A 20,594-nucleotide genomic window follows, 5' to 3' on the forward strand; every position below is an offset into this window, starting at 1 on the left:
ATAGAAAATTTCCTTACATATCAGTTAAAGTTTAACATAAATGTTTTTGATGTCAAGATAGAATTTTCTTTCATTTATAGTTTCCTCAGATTATTGTTTCTTGAGATTCTTCCTAAAATGAAGGCAAGAATATTCCTTAATCTATGCAGAGAAATCACCCAATTACCCCATCTTCCACCAACCTCCCCTCCAGCAACACCCAGTTTAATTCCAGAGTTAACCATCTCTCATAGTTTTCCTCAGTCTTTGATGACTTCCCCTTCAGTTTTCCTTCCCTTATCTTATGATCCTTTATGCTATTTCTTATATTCCATATATAGGTGAAACCATATGATAACTGTCTTTCTCTGACTGACATATTTTGCTGAGCATAATACCATCTTGATCCATCCATGTGAAGGTAAATGGTACGTATTCATCTTTTCTGATGGCTGAGTAAAATTCCATTGTATATATGAACTACATCTTCTGTATCCATTCATCTACTGAAGGGCATTTCAGCTCCTTCAACAGTTTGGCTATTGTGGACATTGCTGCTGTAAACATTGGGGCACAGATACAATTGCTGTGTCATAAGATAGTTCTATTTTCAATTTTTTTAAAAAAGATTTTATTTATTTATTTGAGAGAGAGTGAGAGAGAGCATGAGAGGGGAGAAGGTCAGAAGGAGAAGCAGACTCTCTATGGAGCTGAGAGCCTGATGCGGGACTCAATCCCAGGACTCTGGGATCATGACCTGAATGGAAGGCAGTTGCTTAACCAACTAAGCCACCCAGGCACGCTCTATTTTCAAATTTTTGAGGAATGTCCATACTGTTTTCCAAAGTGACTGTATGAACTTGCATTCCCACCAACAGTGTAAGTGTTTCCTATCTTTTTAATTTTTGCCATTTTACCTGGTGTAAGGTGGTATCCTATTGTGGCTTTGATTTGTATTTCCCTGATGTCGAGTGATCTTGAACATTTTTTCATGTGTCTGTTGGCCATTTGTTTGTCTTCTTTGGAGAAGTGTCTTTTCATGTCTTCTGCCTCTTTCTTGATGGGATTATTTGTTTTTTAGGTGTTGAGTTTGAGAAGTTCTTTATAGATCTTGGATATCAGCCTTTTATCTCTCATGTCATTTGCAAATATCTTTTCCCATTCTGGAGATTGTCTCTTAGTTTTGTTGACTGTTTCTTTTACTGCACAGAAGCTTTTTATCTTGATGAAGTCCCAGAAATTCACTTTTTGCTTTTATTTCCCTTACTTTTATAGACATGTCTTGAAAGAAGTTGCTGTGGCCCATGTCAAAGAGGTTACTGCCTATGTTCTCCTTTAGGGTTTTTTTTTCCCTAGAACAAAGTCTTATTTTTTAAATTAAAAAAAATTTTTATTAACATATAGTATATTATTAGCCCCAGGGGTACAGGTCTGTGAATCGCCAGGTTTACACTTCACAATACTCACCATAGCACATACCTTCCCCAATGTCCATAACCCAATCACCCTCTCCCTCCCCCCATCCTCCCCCAATAACCCCCAGTTTGTTTTGTGAGATTAAGAAGAGTCTCTTATGGTTTCTCTCCCTCCCGATCCCATCCTATTTCATTTATTCCTTTCCTACCCCCCAAACCCCCCACATTGCCTCTTAACTCCCTCATATCAGGGAGATCATATGATAATTGTCTTTCTCTAATTGACTTATTTCAGTCAGCATAATACCCTCTAGTTCCATCCATGTCATCACAAATGGCAAGCTTTCATTTCTTTTGATGGCTGCATAGTATTCCATTATATATATATATATATATCTGTGTGTGTATGTGTGTATATATATATATATATATATATATATATATATATATATATTGCCTCTTCTGTATCCATTCGTCTGTTGATGGACATCTAGGTTCTTTCCATAGTTTGGCTATTGTGGACATTGCTGCTATGAACATTGGGGTGCATGTGTCCCTTTGGATCACTACATTTGTATCTTTAGGATAAATACCCAGTAGTGCATTTGCTGGGTCGTAGGGTAGCTCTGTTTTCAACTTATTGAGAAACCTCCATGCTGTTTTCCAGATTGGCTGCACCAACTTGCATTTCCACCAACAGTGTAGGGTGGTTCCCCTTTCTCTGCATCCTTGCCAGCATCTGTCATTCCCTGACTTGTTAAATTTAGCCATTCGGACTGGTGTGAGGTGGGATCTCATTGTGGTTTTGCTTTGTATTTCCCTGATGCTGAGTGATGTGGAGCACTTTTTCATGTGTCTGTTGGCCATCTGGATGTCTTCTTTGCAGAAATGTCTGTTCATGTCCTCTGCCCATTTCTTGATTGGGTTATTTGTTCTTTGGGTGTTGAGTTTGATAAGTTCTTTATTGATTTTGGATACTAGCCCTTTATCTGATATGTCATTTGCAAATGTCTTCTCCCAATGTGTAGGTTCTCTTTTGGTTTTGTTGACTGGTTCCTTTGCTATGCAAAAGCTTTTGATCTTGATGAAGTCCCAGTGGTTCATTTTTGCCCTTGCTTCCCTTGCCTTTGGTGATGTTTCTAGGAAGAAGTTGCTGCGGCTGAGGTTGAAGAGTTGCTGCCCATGGTTTCCTCAAGGGTTTTGATGAATTCCTTTCCCACATTGAGGTCCTTCATCAATTTTGAGTCTATTTTTGTGTGTGGTGTAAGGAGATGGTCCAGTTTCATTTTTCTGCATGTGGCTGTCCAATTTTCCCAACACCATTTGTTGAAGAGACTGTCTTTTTTCCATTGGACATTCTTTCCTGCTTTGTCAAAGATTAGTTGACCATAGAGTTGAGGGTCTATTTCAGGGCTCTCTATTCTGTTCCATTGATCTATGTGTCTGTGCCAGTACCATACTGTGTTGATGATGACAGCTTTGTGATAGAGCTTGAAGTCTGGAATTGTGATGCCACCAACTTTGGCTTTCTTTTTCAACATTCCTCTGGGTATTCAAGGTCTTTTCTGGTTCCATATGAATTTTAGGATTATTTGTTCCCTCCTTTAGAGTTTTGATGAATTCCTATCTCACATTGAGGTCTTTCGTTCATTTTGAGTTTATCTTTGTGTATGGTATATGAGAATTTGGTTTCCTTCTTCTGCATGTGATTCTCCAGTTTTCCCAGCACAATTTATTGAAGAGACTTCCTTTTCCCATTGGATGTTTTTTCCTGATTTGTCAAAGATTAGTTGGCCAAAGTGTTGAGGGTCCATTCCGGGGTGGGGGGAGGGTCTCTATTTGGTCCATTGATCTCTGTATCTGTTTTTGTGCCAACCATAATGTCTTGATGACTACAGCTTTGTAATATAGCTTGAAGTCAAGCATTGTAATTCCCACAGCCTTGGTTTTCTTTCTCAACATACCCCTGGTGATTCAGGGTCTTTTCTGGTTCCATACAAATTTATGAACTGTTTGTTCCAGGTCTGTGAAAAAAAAAATGTGAGTGGTGTTTTGATAAGCGTTGCATTAAACGTCTTAACTGCTCTGGGGAACATAGACATATTAGCAATATTTATTCTTCCAATCCATGAGCATGGAATCTTTATCCTTCTCTTTGTGTCTTCCTCAATTATTTTCATAACTGTCTGTACATTCAGAGTATAGCTCCTTTTCCTCTTTGATTAGGTTTATTCCTAAGGATCTTATGGTTTTTGGAGATATTGTAAATTGAAATGCCTTAATTTCTCTTTCCTCAGTTATATTGTTTGTGTATAGAAATGCAACTGATTTTTTTTGTTTTATCTTTTTTTTTTTCAGCGTAACAGTATTCATTGTTTTTGCACCACACCCAGTGCTCCATGCAATACGTGACCTCTCCAATACCCACCACCTGGTTCCCCCAACCTCACACCCCCCACCCCTTCAAAACCCTCAGATTGTTTTTCAGAGTCCATAGTCTCTCATGGTTCACCTCCCCTTCCAATTTCCCTCAACTCCCTTCTCCTCTCCATCTCCCCTTGTCCTCCATGCTATTTCTTATGCTCCACAAATAAGTGAAACCATATGATAACTACTCTCTCTGCTTGACTTATTTCACTCAGCATAACCCCTTCCAGTCCCGTCCATGTTGCTACAAAAGTTGGGTATTCATCCTTTCTGATGGAGGCATAATACTCCATAGTATATATGGACCACATCTTCCTTATCCATTTGTCCGTTGAAAGACATCTTGGTTCTTTCCACAGTTTGGCGACTGTGGCCATTGCTTCTATAAACATTGGGGTACAGGTGGCCCTTCTTTTCACTACATCTGTATCTTTGGAGTAAATACCCAGTAGTGCAATGGCAGGGTCATAGGGAAGCTCTATTTTTAATTTCTTGAGGAATCTCCACACTGTTCTCCAAAGTGGCTGCACCAACTTGCATTCCCACCAACAGTGTAAGAGAGTTCCCCTTTCTCCACATCCTCTCCAACACACGTTGTTTCCTGTCTTGCTAATTTTGGCCGTTCTAACTGGTGTAAGGGGGTATCTCAATGTGGTTTTAATTTGAATCTCCCTGATGGCTAGTGATGATGAACATTTTTTCATGTGTCTGATAGCCTTTTGTCTGTCTTCATTGGAGAAGTGTCTGTTCATATCGTCTGCCCATTTTTTTATATGATTGTCTGTTTTGTGTGTGTTGAATTTCAGGAGTTCTCTATAGATCCTGGATATCAACCTTTTGTCTATACTGTCATTTGCAAATATCTTCTCCTATTCCATGGGTTGCCTCTTTGTTTTGTTGACTGTTTCCTTTGGTGTGCAGAAGCTTTGAGCTTGATGAAGTCCCAAAAGTTCATCTTCGCTTTTGTTTCCTTTGCCTTTGGAGACATATCTTGAAAGAAGTTGCTGGGCTGATATCAAAGAGGTTACTGCCTATGTTCTCCTCTAGGATTCTGATGGATTCCTGTCTCACGTTGAGGTCTTTTATCCATTTTGAGTTTATCTTTGTGTACGGTGTAAGAGAATGGTCGAGTTTCATTCTTCTACATATAGCTGTCCAGTTTTCCCAGTACCATTTATTGAAGAGACTGTCTTTTTTCCACTGTATATTTTTTCCTGTTTTGTCAAAGATTAATTGACCATAGAGTTGAGGGTCCCTATCTGGGTTCTCTACTCTGTTCCACTGGTCTATGTGTCTGTTTTTGTGACAGTACCATGCTGTCTTGGTGATCACAGCTTTGTAGTAAAGCTTGAAATCAGGTAACATGGTGCCCCCAGTTTTATTTTTGTTTTTCAACATTTCCTTAGTGATTCGGGGTCTCTTCTGATACATAGCCATCCAAGCCTCCCTCAAAAAAATTGAAAAATCCAGAACACACCAGCTGTCTCTACAACTTAAAGAACTGGAGAATCAACAACAAATCAAACCAACTCCACACATAAGAAGGGAAATAATCAAAGTTAGAGCAGAGATCAATGAAGTAGAAACCAGAGATACAGTAGAACGTATCAATGAAACTAGAAGCTGGTTTTTTGAAAGAATCAGTAAGATCGATAAACCATTGGCCACACTAATCCAAAAGAAAAGAGAGAAAGCCCAAATTAATATAATTATGAATGAACAGGGAGAGATCACAACTAACACCAAGGAAGTAGAAACAAACATCAGAAGTTATTATCAACAGTTATTGCCAATAAGCTAAGTAACCTAGATGAAATGGATGCATTCCTGGAAAAATATAAACTCCCAAAATTGAACCAGGAAGAAATTGACAACCTGAATAGACCGATATCTCGTAACGAGATTGAAGCAGTGGTTAAAAACCTCCCAAAAAACAAGAGCCCAGGACCTGATGGATTCCCTTGGGAATTCTACCAAACTTTCAAAGAAGAAATAACACCTATTCTCCTGAAGCTGTTTCAAAAAATTGAAGCAGAAGGAAAACTTCTAGACTCTTTCTATGAAGCCAGCATTACCCTGATCCCCAAACCAGGCAAAGACCCTACCAAAAAGGAGAATTTCAGACCAATATCACTGATGAATATGGATGCTAAGATTCTCACCAAGATCCTCGCAAACAGGATCCAACAGCACATTAAAAAGATTATCCACCACGACCAGGTTGGGTTCATTCCTGGGCTACAAGGATGGTTCAACATTTGCAAATCAATCAATGTGATAGAACAAATCAATAAGAGAAGAGAGAAGAACCACATGGTCCTCTCAATTGATGCAGAAAAAGCATTTGACAAAATCCAGCATCCATTCCTGATTAAAATGCTTCAAAGTATAGCAATAGAGGGAACATTCCTGAACTTCATAAAATCTATCTATGAAAAACCCACAGCAAATATCATCCTCAATGGGAAAAAGCTTGCAGCCTTCCTGTTGAGATCAGGAACACGACAAGGATGCCCACTCTCACCACTCTTGTTCAACATAGTATTAGAAGTCCTAGCAACAGCAATCAGACAACAAAGAGAAATAAAAGGTATCCAAATTGGCAATGAAGAAGTCAAACTCTCTCTCTTCGCAGATGACATGATTCTTTATATGGAAAACCCAAAAGACTCCACGCCCAAACTACTAGAACTCATACAACAATTCAGCAACGTGGCAGGATACAAAGTCAATGTACAGAAATCAGTGACTTTCTTATACACTACCAGTGAAAACACAGAAAGGGAAATTAGAGAATCGATTCATTTACTATAGCACCAAGAACCATAAGTTACGTGGGAATAAACCTAACCAAAGAGGTAAAGGAACTGTACTTGAGGAACCACAGAACACTCATGAAAGAAATTGAAGAAGACACAAAAAGTTGGAAGACCATTCCATGCTCTTGGATCAGAAGAATAAACATTGTTAAAATGTCTATACTGCCTAGAGCAATCTATACTTTTAGTGCCATTCCGATCAAAATTCCACTGGTATTTTTCAAAGAGCTGGAGCAAATAATCCTAAAATTTGTATGCAACTGATTTTTTTTAAGGTTTTATTTATTTATGTGACAGAGAGAGACACAGTAAGAAAGGGAACACAAGCAGGGGGAGTGGGAGAAGCAGGCTTTCCACCGAGCAGGGAGCTTGATGCTGGGCTCATTCCCAAGACCCTGGGATCACGACCTGAGTCCAAGGCAGATGATTAATGACTGAGCCACCCAGGCACCTGAAATGCAACTGATTTCTGTGCATCAATTTGTGTATCCTTCCACATTGCTGAATTGCTGTATGAGTTTTAATAACTTGAGTGTGGAGTCTTTTGGATTTTCCACATAAAGTATCATATCATCTGTGAAGAAAGAGAGATTGACTTCTTCTTTGACAACTTAAATGCTTTTTATTCTTTTTGTTGTCTGGTTGCTGATGCTAGGACTTTTAGTACCATGCTGAATGATAATGGTGAGAGTGGGCATCCTTGTCGTGTTCCTGATCTTAAGAATGATATCACTGCATGCTTTTCATAGATGGCTTTTATGATATTAAAGTATGTACACTCTACCTCTATACTTTGAAGAGTTTTAATCAGGAAAGAATGTTATATTTTGTCAAATGTTTTCTGTGCATTGATTGAGAGAATCATATGGTTCTTGTCTTTTCTTTTATTAATATGCTCTATCACATTGTTTGATTTGCAAATGTTGAACCACCTTGCATCCCAGGAATAAATCCAACTGGTAATGGTGAATAGTCCTTTTAATGTACTGTTGGATCCCATTTGGTAGAATCTTATTGAGTATTTTTACATCCATGTTCATCAATGATATTGGTCTGTAATCCTCTTTTTTTCTATTTCTTCAACTTTCTTTTTTTATTTAAATTCAATTAGCCACCAACATTAGTTTCAGATGTAGCATTCAGTAATTCATCTGTGGCATGTAACACCTACTGCTCATCATATCGCATGCCCTCCTTAATCTCCATCACCCAATTACCCCATTCTCCCACCCACCTCCCCTCTAGCAACCCTCAGTTTGTTTCCTATAGTAAAGAGTCTCTCATAGTTTCACTCCCTCTCTGTAATTCTCCTTTTCATGGGGTGTTTGTCTGGTTTGGGATCAGGGTAATGCTGGCCTCATAGAATGAGTTTGGAAGTTTTCCTCCTCTTTCTATTTTTTGAAGCAGCCTCAGTAGAATAGGTATTATTTCTTTAAACGTTTGGTAGCATTCCCCTGCTGTGAAGCCATCAGGCCCTGGACTTATTTGTTTTTTTTTTTTTATTTGTTTGCTTTTTATTTTATTTTTTCAGTGTTTCAAAAGTCATTGTTTATGCACCACACCCAGGACTTTTGTTTTCTGGAAGGTTTTTGATTACTGTTGCAATTTCGTTGCTGGTTATTCGTCTATTTAGATTGTCTATTTCTTCCTGTTTCAGTCTTGGTAGTTTATAAGTTTCCAGAAAGGCATCTATTTCTTCCAGTTTGCTTAATTTGTTGGCAAATAGTTGCTGGTAATAATTTCTAATAATTGTTTCTATTTCCTTGGTATTAGTTGTGATCTCTCCCCTTTCATTCATGATTTTATTAATTTGAGTCCTTTGTCCTTTCTTTTGGATAAGTCTGGCCGGGGGTTTATTGATCTCATTAATTCTTTCAAAGAACCAGCTTTTAGTTTCCTTGATCTCTTCTACTGTTTTTCTGGTTTCTGTTTCATTGATATCTGCTCTAATCTTTATTATTTCTCTTTTGCTTGGTTTAGGCCTTATTTATTGTACTTTCTCCAGGTCCTTTAGATGTAAGGTTAACTTGTGCATGGGATTTTTCTTATTTTTTTGAGAGAGACTTGGATGGCTATGTACTTCCCCCTTAGGATCACTTTTCTGTATCCCATAGGTTTTGAACTGATGTGTTTTCATTCTCATTAGTCTCAATGAATTGTTTAAGCTCTTCTTTAATTTCCTGGTTGACCCAATCATTCTTTTGCAGGATGCTCTTTAACTTCCAAGTGTTTGAGTTCCTTCCAAATTTCTTCTTCTGGTTTCATTCCAGTTTCACAGCACTATGGTCTGAAAATTTGCAAGGAATGACCCCAGTCTTTCAGTATTGATTGAGACTTGATTTGTGACCCAGTATGTGGTCTATTCTGGAGAATGTTCCATGTGCACTTGAGAAGAATGAATTTTCTGTTATTTTAGGATGAATTTTCTGTATATATCTACGAAGTACATCTGGTACAATGTTTCATTCAAAGCCCTTGTGTCTTTGTTGATCTTCTGCTTGGATGATCTGTCCATTGCTGTGAGTGGAGTGTTGAGGTCTCCTGCTATTAATGTATTATTATCAATATGTTTCTTTATTTTAGTTATTAATTGGTTTATATAATTTGCTGCTCCCATGTTGGGGCATAGATATTTAAAATTGTTAGAGCTTCTTGTTGGAGAAACACTTTATTTTTTTTAATTTTTAATTTTTTAAATTACTTTTCAGTGTACTAAAATTCATTATTTATGCACCACACCCAGTGCTCCATGCAATACGTGCCCTCCACAATACCCACCACCAGGCTGGCCCAAATTCCCACCCCCTGCCCCTTCTAAACCCTCAGACTGTTTTTCAGAGTCCACAGTCTCTCATGGTTCATCTCCCCCTCCAATTTCCCTCAACTCCCTTCTCCTCTCCATCTCCCCATGTCCTTTGTGTTATTTCTTATGCTCCACAAATAAGTGAAACCATATGATAATTGACTCTCTCTGCTTGACTTATTTCACTCAGCATAACCCCTTCCAGTCCCGTCCATGTTGCTACAAAAGTTGAGTATTCATCCTTTCTGATGGAGGCATCATACTCCATAGTGTATATGGACCACATCTTCCTTATCCATTCGTCCATTGAAGGGCATCTTGGTTCTTTCCACAGTTTGGCGACCGTGGCCATTGCTGCTATGAACATTGGGGTGCAGATGGCCCTTCTTTTCACTACATCTGTATCTTTGGGGTAAATACCCAGTAGTGCAATTGCAGGGTCATAGGAAAGCTCTATTTTTAATTTCTTAAGGAATCTCCACACTGTTGGAGAGACACTTGAAGTATGATATAGTGTCCCTCTACATCTACTACTGTCTTTGGCTTAAAATGCAATTTTTCTGATATGAGAATTTCTACCTTAGATTTCTTTTGAGGTCTGTTATCATGGTAAATGGTTCTCCATCCTGTCACTTTCAATCTGGAGGTGACTTTAGGTTCAAAATGAGTATCTTTGGGTGAGTCCTGCTTTTTTATCCAGTCTGAAACTCTGTGTCTTTTCATGGGAGCATTCAGCCCATTCACATTGAAAGTAACTATTGAAAGATATAATTTAGTGTCATTGTATTACCTGTAGAGTCCCCATTTCTGTAGATTTTCTGTTTCTTTTTGGTCTATGCCACTCTTGGGGTTTCTCTTCACTTACAGAATTCTCCTTAATACTTCTTATGAGGCCAGCTTGGTGATAACATATTCTTTAAGCTTCTGCCTATTCTGAAAGCTATTTATCTTTCCATCTGTTCCAAATGACAGCTTTGCTGGGTCAAGTATTCTTGGCTGCATGTTCTCATTTAATACCCTGAATGTGACTTGCCAGCACTTTCTGGGTTAACAGGACTATGTGGACATGTCTGATGTTATTCTGAAGTTCGTCCCTCCATACCTAAGAAATCTCTTACCCCCAGATGCTCTCAGGATAGCTTCCTTTGCTCTAAAGTTTGTAGGTATCATTGTTGCATGTCAGGATATTGATCTATTTTTATTGATTTTGGGAGGGGTCTTCTCTGCTTCTTGGACATGAATGTTTGTCTCCTTCCCCAGATTAGGGAAGTTCAGCTGTGATTTGCTCAAATATATCTTCTAGTCCTCTCTCTCCCACCCCCTCCCTCAAAGATCCCAATAATTCTGACATTAAAACATTCCACGGTGTTTTCCATCTCTCTAAGTCTATTTTCATGTGCTACTAGCTGCCTATCCCTACCTTCTTCAGCTTCCTTCCTCTCTATTAGCTTTTCTTCTAGCTCACTAATTCATTCTTTTGCTTCAGTTACCCTTGCTGTTATTCAGTTTAGACAGCATCTCATTCATAGCATTTTTAAGTTCAGCCTGATTAGATCTCATTTCTGCCCTTATAGAATCTATATTGTCACTAATACTTTTCTCAAGCCTTGCTATTGACTTCATGGTTGCTCTCCTGAAGTCTATATTTCTCATCTTCCTTAGGTTCATATGCATTTTTTCTGTTGCAGAGGACATTGTCTCTAGTTCTTTTCTTTATTTGGAGTTCCTCCTCCTAGTCATTCTATTGAGGGATGGATGAGCAAATGGATGGAGTCCAAAGTATCAACCATGACCCAAGATAGATGTACCCTAGCAAAATCCAGAGTGGTCAGTTGCCACCACCAAAAAGTCAAAGCTAAAACAAAACACAAGAGAAAAAAAAAAAAACACCACAGAAAAAAATTAAAAAAAAAAATGATCTCAAAAAAGAGGAGATGGGAAGGCAGGCCATAAACTCTCAGTGTGGACAAAGCAGGGTGTTTCAGTTTTCCCTGGGTGTATTTTAGTGTGTGTTTTAGAGGCCACTACATCCCAAAATTATGAGGAAAGTAAAACTTGTACATATAAAAAGGGAAAACAGAATAGAGTGAAACATGGGCTAAAAGATACATCTATAAAAAAAATAGGTGTGTAAAAATACAAGTTCAAAGACACTATGAATAGTGAGTTGGTGTAATAGACATCTAATTGAAATGAAGATAAGGTATGAAGGAAAATACAGCAGGGGGAAATGGCAGGAGAGAAGGAAAACAAAAGAAGGGGAAAAAAAAGAATTATATCTGAAAAATAAACAAGCCTTGAGGCAATGCCTGGAGTTCAATATACAATTTCCCCCTGGCAGTGGGATTTTACAGTCTTATGGGGTCCATAGGGTTGTTTCCACCTGTCCTTCCAGCCTGTGTTCTGGGAGAGGGGCCTGCCTCACTGTTTCTCAGGTATCCCTGCCTGGGCAGAGTTGCCCCACACCCTGTCAGGGGAATGGGCTCAGTGGAAACTGGACCTCTTTTTGGCTTTTGTTCCCTGGGGTCTTTCCACACCTCTTCAGGGGATCAGGGCCAATATGGCCACAGCCAAACCTCTGGGCCAGAGCAGAAAATTTGCATTCTGCCCTCTTTAATAAACCCTCTGGGACAAACAGTCTCCACTTCTGTAGGTGCCCCAAACCATAGCCTCCTGAGGTGCGTGCTCACTGCAATCTCTCAAAAGTGTTTTAAGGGGCCTGGGGGTGACTCTGCCTTTTGTGCTTCGAAAACTGCCAAGTGGCTGTGGGTCACACACACACCCAAAGCTCCAGAATCAGGTCTGTGTTCCACCCTAAAGTCCTTTCCCGGCCACTACTGCTCCATGATTTTTTGCCCAGTCCTATGTTCAGCTTTCACATCTTTTTCAGACTGTTCAAGGAAAGAGTGGATAGCGACCCACTGGGTTCAGTTTCTGGCAATCCAAGCTGAGGGTCTCTTCTTGGTCTTGCTGACCATAACCTCCCTCCTGGCTCCAATGCTATGGCAGTCTACCAGTTCAAGCTCCCCCTTTTCTCTGAGGTCCCTCGTATCCTAAGACTACAATGCTCTACCTAGAATTCTGCCTTTTCATTTCCAGAGCCCCTTTCAGAGAGGGATGTCTGTCCTAGAGCAGATTTCTATGGGTTCTGATTTTGCACTCTGGTGTTCTATCATCTTCCAGGAGCCAGCTTATGGAGGCTGCCTCCCTACTAGGTTTCTCTTCTTATATTACCCCGTGGATTCATGACTCCACACATCCAACCTTGCAAGAAGCAGTCACTTTTCTACTTGTAGAGATCTTGAAATATATTCTTACATCTCACAATGATTTCATAGGTGTTCAAAATCATCTGGCAGATATCCAGCTGAATTCAGGGGACCCCTTTTCAAGGGGTCTTGCCATCTTGCCTTCCTCCTCCAAGAGCTATTGGGACACTAAGTTCTTTACATGGAATTCCAAAGTATAAGCTATTCATTATATTTAACTATTGAGTTTTCTATCCTTTATGTTTATTTCTGTTCTCCTAAATGTTAGCATTCACCAACAGAGAGAGACGGACCTGCCCATGACAATTACTGAGAGACAGAATCAAGCATCTTCCTACACTCTCCAGTGGAAAAAAAAAATGTGCCTCCTGTGGGAGGGGGGAAGGATACAAATCCAGAACAAGAAGAATTGAAATATAACATGTTCAGACTTCAGGGTTTTTCAGGAAGGAGGAAGGCTCAACTGTATCACCCAGTGATTGGCACAGCCTTGCACGCTTCTGTGGTGGGGGGAGAAGGGAGCATGGCAGGCATGACTGGAGGTTACATGATGCTCTCCCATGAGACACACAGGCTTCCTGAGACAGGATGCAGCACTGACTACCACAAAAGCTTCTAGGTGCAGAGTCTAAGAGGACTCAGAGACTTACATCATCTGGAGTGTGAGAGGTTGTAAGGTAAGGGGACAGAGCAGAGAAAGTCAGGGAGTGGCTTATCAGAAGCAACAACTATCTAGTGTTTCCCTTAAATGTTAGGATTACAAGTACATGGTGCAAGAAATGTCTTAAGAAAAGAGGGCTGTGGAAGATGGTGAATTCCAATGTGAACATGGACAGCCAAGCCTGAAGCATTTTTCGATGCTGACCGTAACCATAATCAGCTGTTTTTTCCTTCTCCAAAGAGTATAACTTACTCAGTTTACCAGTATTCCTGTCATAAGTTTCCTGTGAATTGTTCTAAATTAATTATTTCATAGGAACTGTCTGTTACCGTTGGGGAAGGAAATGCCTGGATTCTCCTGCACACCTGAGTCCAGTCGAATGATAAAATAGTTTCCGCTGCATCATGATAAGGCATCACCTTGTTATCAGATCCTAGGTGCAGTGACTGGGGAGATTGTGGAAAGCAGTGGGTAACCATTTCTATAATCTGTAATAAGCCATTTACATAAAGACATTTCAGAAGTGAAAATTTCATAATAATGAGGATTAATATTTACTAAATGTTTCCTGTAGTGTTTCAGTTATAGTGTCCAATAACGTTTATCATGCTTTCCTTTGATTGATAGGAAAAATAAATATTTGTTATGAAAACAGAGATTAATAAGAGGCTGAGACACTCAAGCAACATATCTAATTGTGTGGAAATGACCCAAAATGAATCACTTGTGCTGGGTTATTTCCAAGCCAGAATCACATACTGAGTGCTTGTCTTGGCTCTTACGGTTGGGCGAGGAAGCCGATGAAGCTGAGCCTTTGACATTGCCTTATTTCTCTATTTCTCTCACATATCCAAATGACACTGAAAGTCCACCTCAATATGTAAACCTTCAGAATCTCACCAGCATTCAAAGGCCACTTAATCTTTATTACATGGAATAGGAATCTACAAATAGAATTTCTCATAGAGCATGAAACTCCTGTATCTTCAGATTATATGACAGTGCCATTTGCTTAATCAGGGACTCTTCATAGGACACTTTTATAGACTGATAATAATATATAGGACATTTGTATTAATAAGATACACCTTTATTTTGTATATAACATGTTATAACAATAGATACTGATAATAATAGAGAATATTTCATGCAGTGTCCTATGAATTCATTAACATGGTGTTTTAAAAAACAAGAGGTTTTGATGCTGATAAGTTGCATTTTAAGGCCATTTCTTACCTTATCTTCATGATTTGGCTCTACAGTTTGCATTTTTAACTCTAACCAACACAAGAAAGACAGGAAGGGCTTCTTCATCCTTCACTTACATGGAAATGATGAATCAGAAACTTTAAGTCAAGAAAATATGTCAGGTGAGGGACAGAAGCAATGTTCAAATCCAGTGGTTCTACTGGCTTAAGCTCCTTCTGGAGACACCTGGCACCTGCTTCAAGTATCTCTTTCCATAGCAGTGATTAAAATAAATTGTTCTTGGTATGTACATAAAGCTGGTCGCTACTACATGGACCCCAGGCCCCCCAGTCTAAGGTCAGTGGAGAGTAACTCATGAAAACAATAGCAAGTGTAATTTCAAAAAATCAGATTTTACCTATTTCCATGTCGAGCCAAATGACTCTAGGGAGGGAGAAGAGAATCTGACTACTGTAGAGTTAGGATGTTTAAGAAAATCTTTTGGGTCAAAAAAAAAAAGATAAGCAATCATGACCTGTTTTCTTTGCTTTAGCCTTGCCTGAATTACCTTACCTCATGGGAACCATACATATTAAAATCAACTACTATGTCAGGAAGATGCCTACAAATGCTTTAATATATGTATGGCTACTTTACTACGTGACATGTGAGCAGGGTTTCCAACAGTCACATGTATTGGAATCCCTGCCATTAGGCAGAGTTGTTACTTCGTATTTCGCAGTTTTGAATTGTTCCACTTGTTCCCCTCCTTTTTTTTTTGCCATATTTAAAACACTTTTAATTCCAACTTAATTGCAAATATTATTACAAGGCACAGGTATTTAAAGTTGCGAGCAATATTTGTTGGATAAGTGTTAGATCACATTATATTATGCTTATAGATACATAACCTTCATATGTCTGTGATTATTCCTTTTTTTTTTCTTTATTTTTTCAGTGTTCCCTTGTTCCCATCCTTAACTTTGGGTGCTTTTGCAAGGCTCAGTAGAGTAAATTACAGCAAAGCAGTAGATTCAAATGATCCATGACACCACCATCTTTTCCCAGGACATAATGTTTGGGTGGTATTTTTGTGCTTGTGTGTATGTATGTATATATGTATGTACGTATTTTCTGCTGTTCTTCTCTCCATCATGGCATGTGCATGGCAAAACATGAAGAGCGGATGAATGTCAAGAGGGATGATTAGGGACAGTGACGAAAAAGAAATTCCACAAGCGGGAATATATGGAGGTGAACCTATAGTAACATACACATGGATGCAGGCACAACAATGGCCGATACTTACTGAGTCCTGAACCGTTTTCCTAAGTGCTTTTATGGGAATTAACTTACTTAATCCTCACAGCAACCCCATGAGGAATATACCACTATAATCTCCTTTAATAAGTGGAAAAATTGAGGAAACAGATAGTTTAAGTAAATGTTAACTTTGGCCCAGCATTAGATGGCTGTGTTAGGATCTGAACCCAGATAGAATATCTCCAAAATACTCTTAATTCTGATACTCCTAAGTACGGATTTGAATCTGTGTGCTTTTGTGTGTGGGTGTATGGATGGATGTATACATGCAAAAAATGTATGTTTTTGTATGTATCTTTTGTGAATGCACCTAATATATTTGTCTTTTCATAGTAACTTGGAACCTCAAAAAGCACATTTTTGGGTTATATTTACCTGCATCAAATATTACTGTGGAATAAACAATGATGTGTTCTAAACAAATGTAGTGTAAACATGGTCTCACGTTATGCTGATGAACACATATAGTCCAGAGCAGTGGACGCAAAACCTCCTTCGTCATCTGCCCTTTTCATGGCAAACATTCCTTAGACTCGTGCTTGATGACATTTCAAAAGAAAAGCCAAATGGCAGTACACCCACAAAGAAGAATGAGGAATGTTTTGTCAGGAACTCATAGGTATTAGGTTGAGAGACAGCTGTCACATTGAGACATTTGAGGGAGATGAGCTTTATCTTAATTAACTTCAGAAAACACACTCGGCACCCATGGGCAGATGCATGGGCAGCCAGAGGAAAGCTTAGTGTTCCAGCTTTTCCTCATTACAGGAGAACCTATTCATTGCTAAGTGTAGTGGGTATAATGGTAAGTAAGGTGAGAAATGCAGTTCTGCTCTCCATGTCTGTGTCCAGGCTATGCTCAGGAAGAAATGAACAATTGGTTGTCCTTGAAGTGCTATGATGGTGCTCTCATGGAGGTCACTGAGTGGTGGGGACACATGGAGGGGTTTCCCTCCCGAGTATGGGGGTGAGGCAGTGCAGCAGTGGGGAAGAAGTTTCCAGAGAGGAGAAGACACTGTCCTGCAATCTGAGCACACTGAGCAGGAGACTAGGTGGATAGTCAAGGAAGCAGATGTCAAGCCCCTGCAAGAAAATGAGCACAAAGACAAGGAAATCAAGCAAGCAAGGCACACCCTAAAGGCTGCTAGTGTGTGTAGCTGGATATACTGTACTAAGAGGTCCTTTGGTTGCGGGGTAAGATCAAAGTTTCTATCAATAGGCAGCGAGCCAATCCATGGATTTGCAAGAATTACATGAAGACATTTGAATGTTAACTTGAAGGCAGTGGTAACTTCCATTTAGCAAAGAACCCTGTGATGGGGAAAGGCTGGCAGATGACAAGTGCGAAAGGTAGAGAAGTTTGTCGTCTTGAGCAGGGAGCTCAGCATGCAGGGTCGGTGTTGTGTGAGAGTGTGAGGGTCCTCACACCTGAGCTCCTGCTGCGCCATGCCCCAAGCCCCCTTCCAACACCAAGTCCCCAGGACACTGGCTTTAATGCTCTGAATTACAGCATTTCTTTATTCAGTGAATGCCCATTTAATTTCTGCTTTCCTTCACTAAATAAGTTCCATTTGGGAAGAAATGTTGAGTTGTGTTTTGTTTTTTTATTGTTAAATTTCAGGACCTGAAGTAGTAAGTGCAGAATACTTTGTGCTCAAAAAACACTTGCTGAATGAATGTGTGACGAATTCAGTGGCAAAAGAAACGGGGAGAAAATGACAGGTGTGAGAAAACCTTTGTCTGTCAGTATTTGACAACAGATTAATGGGAGAAATGAAGAAGGAATTGAGCTTAAGCTATTTTTCCCCCCAATTTTATGCTTGATGACTAGGTGTGTTTTTGTCTTTTTAAAAAAAATTTTTATTTTTAAAATTTCTTTTCAGTGTGACTCAGTATATTTTTGAACAGATAAACTGGCTTCATGAACACGGAACAGGATTTGGTTTGTAAACTTGTGAGAACGGGTATAATTTCCAAGCTTTTTGATTTTTGGAATTGCAGGTCAGAAATGCATCTCTCTGACTTACGAAAAGCAATATAGAGATTTGCACTTACAGCTGAATGACACTTTCCTTGTTGTCCTTTTCCCCAGGTCATGAACCTCAGCTGCTCCCTGTGGCAGGACAACAGCCTATCTGTCAAGCACTTTGTATTTGCCAAGTTCTCGGAGGTCACTGAACAGTGTTTCCTTTTATTCACCCTCGTCCTACTCATGTTTTTAGCATCCCTCACGGGCAATGCTCTCATAGCCCTTGCCATCTGGACCAACCCCGTCCTTCATATGCCCATGTACTTCTTCCTGACCAACCTGTCTCTCTTAGAGATTGGCTACACGTGCTCGGTCATACCCAGGATGCTGCAGAGCCTCGTGAGTGAGGCCCGGGGCATCTCCCGGGAGGGGTGTGCTACGCAGATGTTTTTCTTCACATTTTTTGGTATCAGTGAGTGCTGTCTTTTGGCAGCCATGGCTTTTGACCGCTACATGGCCATATGCTCCCCACTCCATTATGCAACGCGAATGAGCCGGGGGGTGTGCACCCAGCTGGCAGTCGCTTCCTGGGGAGTGGGTTGCATGGTAGGCTTGGGTCAGACCAACTACATTTTCTCCTTGAACTTCTGCGGCCCCTGTGAAATAGACCACTTCTTCTGTGACCTCCCCCCTATCCTGGCTCTTGCCTGTGGTGATACATCCCATAACGAGGCCGCCGTCTTTGTTGCGGCCATTCTTTGCATTTCCAGTCCATTTCTACTAATCATTGCTTCCTATGGCAGAATCCTGGCTGCCGTGCTGATCATGCCCTCCCCTGAAGGCCGCCATAAAGCTCTTTCCACCTGTTCTTCCCACCTGCTTGTCGTGACGCTCTTCTATGGCTCCGGGTCTGTCACCTACTTGAGACCCAAGGCCAGCCATTCACCAGGAACAGATAAACTCCTAGCTCTGTTCTACACCGTGGTGACGTCCATGCTCAATCCCATCATCTACAGTTTACGGAACAAGGAGGTGAAGGCAGCTCTCCAGAGAACCCTGGGTAAGAGAAAGGTTCTGACTCTGACTGGGTAGATACCAGAGGACCAGGAAAATCTGTTCTTTGAAAAAATGCACACACAACCCAAGAATAAAGAAAGAAACAAAGTCAAGGCTCTCTGCAAACTATTTTGTAAGGACCTTCTTTAACGATGGTAGAGTAATTTTGGAGACACCTCTGTACTCTCAGTCGAACTTCTGATCGCCAGATTCCGGAAGGGAGTTGGCTACCAAAGCATCTCAATAGGTGAGTCCAACACTAGACAGTTTTACAAAAAACGCCCATCTGGGCTTGCTGAACAGATTCTAGTTTATATCTCAGAAATCCGGACAATTCTCGTTCTGTACTCTTGGGCATTTTCTAGCCCTTAAGGATTCCATCCGACTCTGCCCTGGTCTCTGGTCCCACGTGACTCTCAATTCCCTAAAACTCCACGAAGCACATTATTTCCTTCCATAAAAAATATTTTAAACATTTCAACCTTAATTGTTGCTACATGATATAGAATTAATTCTTTCTGTGAGTCGCATGTACTATAAAAATACATAAACATGCCAAAAAAAGTAAACACGTGTCAGAGGTATTTGTTGCAGAATATTAAAAGAAAAAAGTGGGATATTCTTATCAAGAGTATCTATGGTGAAAACGTTTTTAAAAAGAAAATTTAAATTCAAAGGAAAAATTTAAATTCAAGGAAAATAATGAACTAAAAATGATTACCCTAAATAATTTAAGATTGTTATGTTTTTTACAAAATTTGCATGTGTGCAAATGAATTCTGACTCCACGTGTTTGGAAATCCACCACACACTTGCTCTCAAGAGAAATGAGCTGTAGGCATCTGAAGGGCATTGCCTGGGATGTGAGCGCCTGGTTCTCAGAGAGGTGCTGGCATGTAGGTTCTACTCATGTAGGAGCTGTAAAAGGACAGAGTGAAGGTCTGTGCCTTAATCACTGTGTATGGTGAAAAGTGCTGGGTGTGATGGGCAGCCTGGGCCCCTAGGGACCAATGCTGTATTGTACCCATGATTAATGCTGAGAGAGTAGACCTCAAGTGTTTTTGCCACACACACAATTGCTGTGAGGTGACACTGTGTGTTAATAACTTGTGCTAATCACCTCACAATACAAATGTGTATCACATCATCACATTATACACCTTAAAGATGTGCAGTTTTACTTGAGATATAAATCTCAATTAGCTCAAAAAGATCAAAGAATGTGATAATTTTATCAGAGGATAATAGTGATATTCACTAATGACCAAGATATGTGTTTTGCCAGATATCCATATTTTAGCAAAAACTTGATCTGTATTCTTCAAATAAAGCAGGTGCAAAACAAAACAAAAACTGGCCAACTCATTCAAGTAATTTATGTATAATACAAATATTAAAATATTTAATTGTGGACATTTTTACTAAAACAAATATAATAATGATTTTCAGGGCCAATTTATAAAATATATAAAAATGTAAAGATTAAAATTCATTTCATGTATATTCCTTCCATGCAGGGATAAACAATGTACCTATTTATTTTACTTTATTTAGCCTTTTGCTAAACACACACACACACACACACACACACACACACACACATCCACACACAGACTCAAGTCCCTTCTCGTGACAGATTATGTTGTCAAAACATATATACTATTTTGAAGGCAGTCGAAAATATA

At 39.7% G+C, this 20,594-nt stretch overlaps 1 protein-coding gene across 1 annotated transcript; it reads left to right on the forward strand.

The window, feature by feature from the left end:
* Nucleotides 1-338: 338 nt before the first annotated feature.
* LOC116861298 (olfactory receptor 10C1-like) lies at nucleotides 339-18,945 on the forward strand. Its single transcript, XM_032847847.1, has 2 exons — nucleotides 339-400; nucleotides 17,977-18,945. The coding sequence occupies exon 2, from the start codon at nucleotides 17,980-17,982 to the stop codon at nucleotides 18,943-18,945; it is 966 nt and encodes a 321-aa protein (XP_032703738.1). The 5' UTR covers nucleotides 339-400; nucleotides 17,977-17,979.
* Nucleotides 18,946-20,594: the final 1,649 nt, after the last annotated feature.

This window comes from Lontra canadensis, unplaced genomic scaffold (assembly GCF_010015895.1).
Source record: "Lontra canadensis isolate GAN:19392208 unplaced genomic scaffold, GSC_riverotter_1.0 scaffold194, whole genome shotgun sequence".
Taxonomy (NCBI): domain Eukaryota; kingdom Metazoa; phylum Chordata; class Mammalia; order Carnivora; family Mustelidae; genus Lontra; species Lontra canadensis.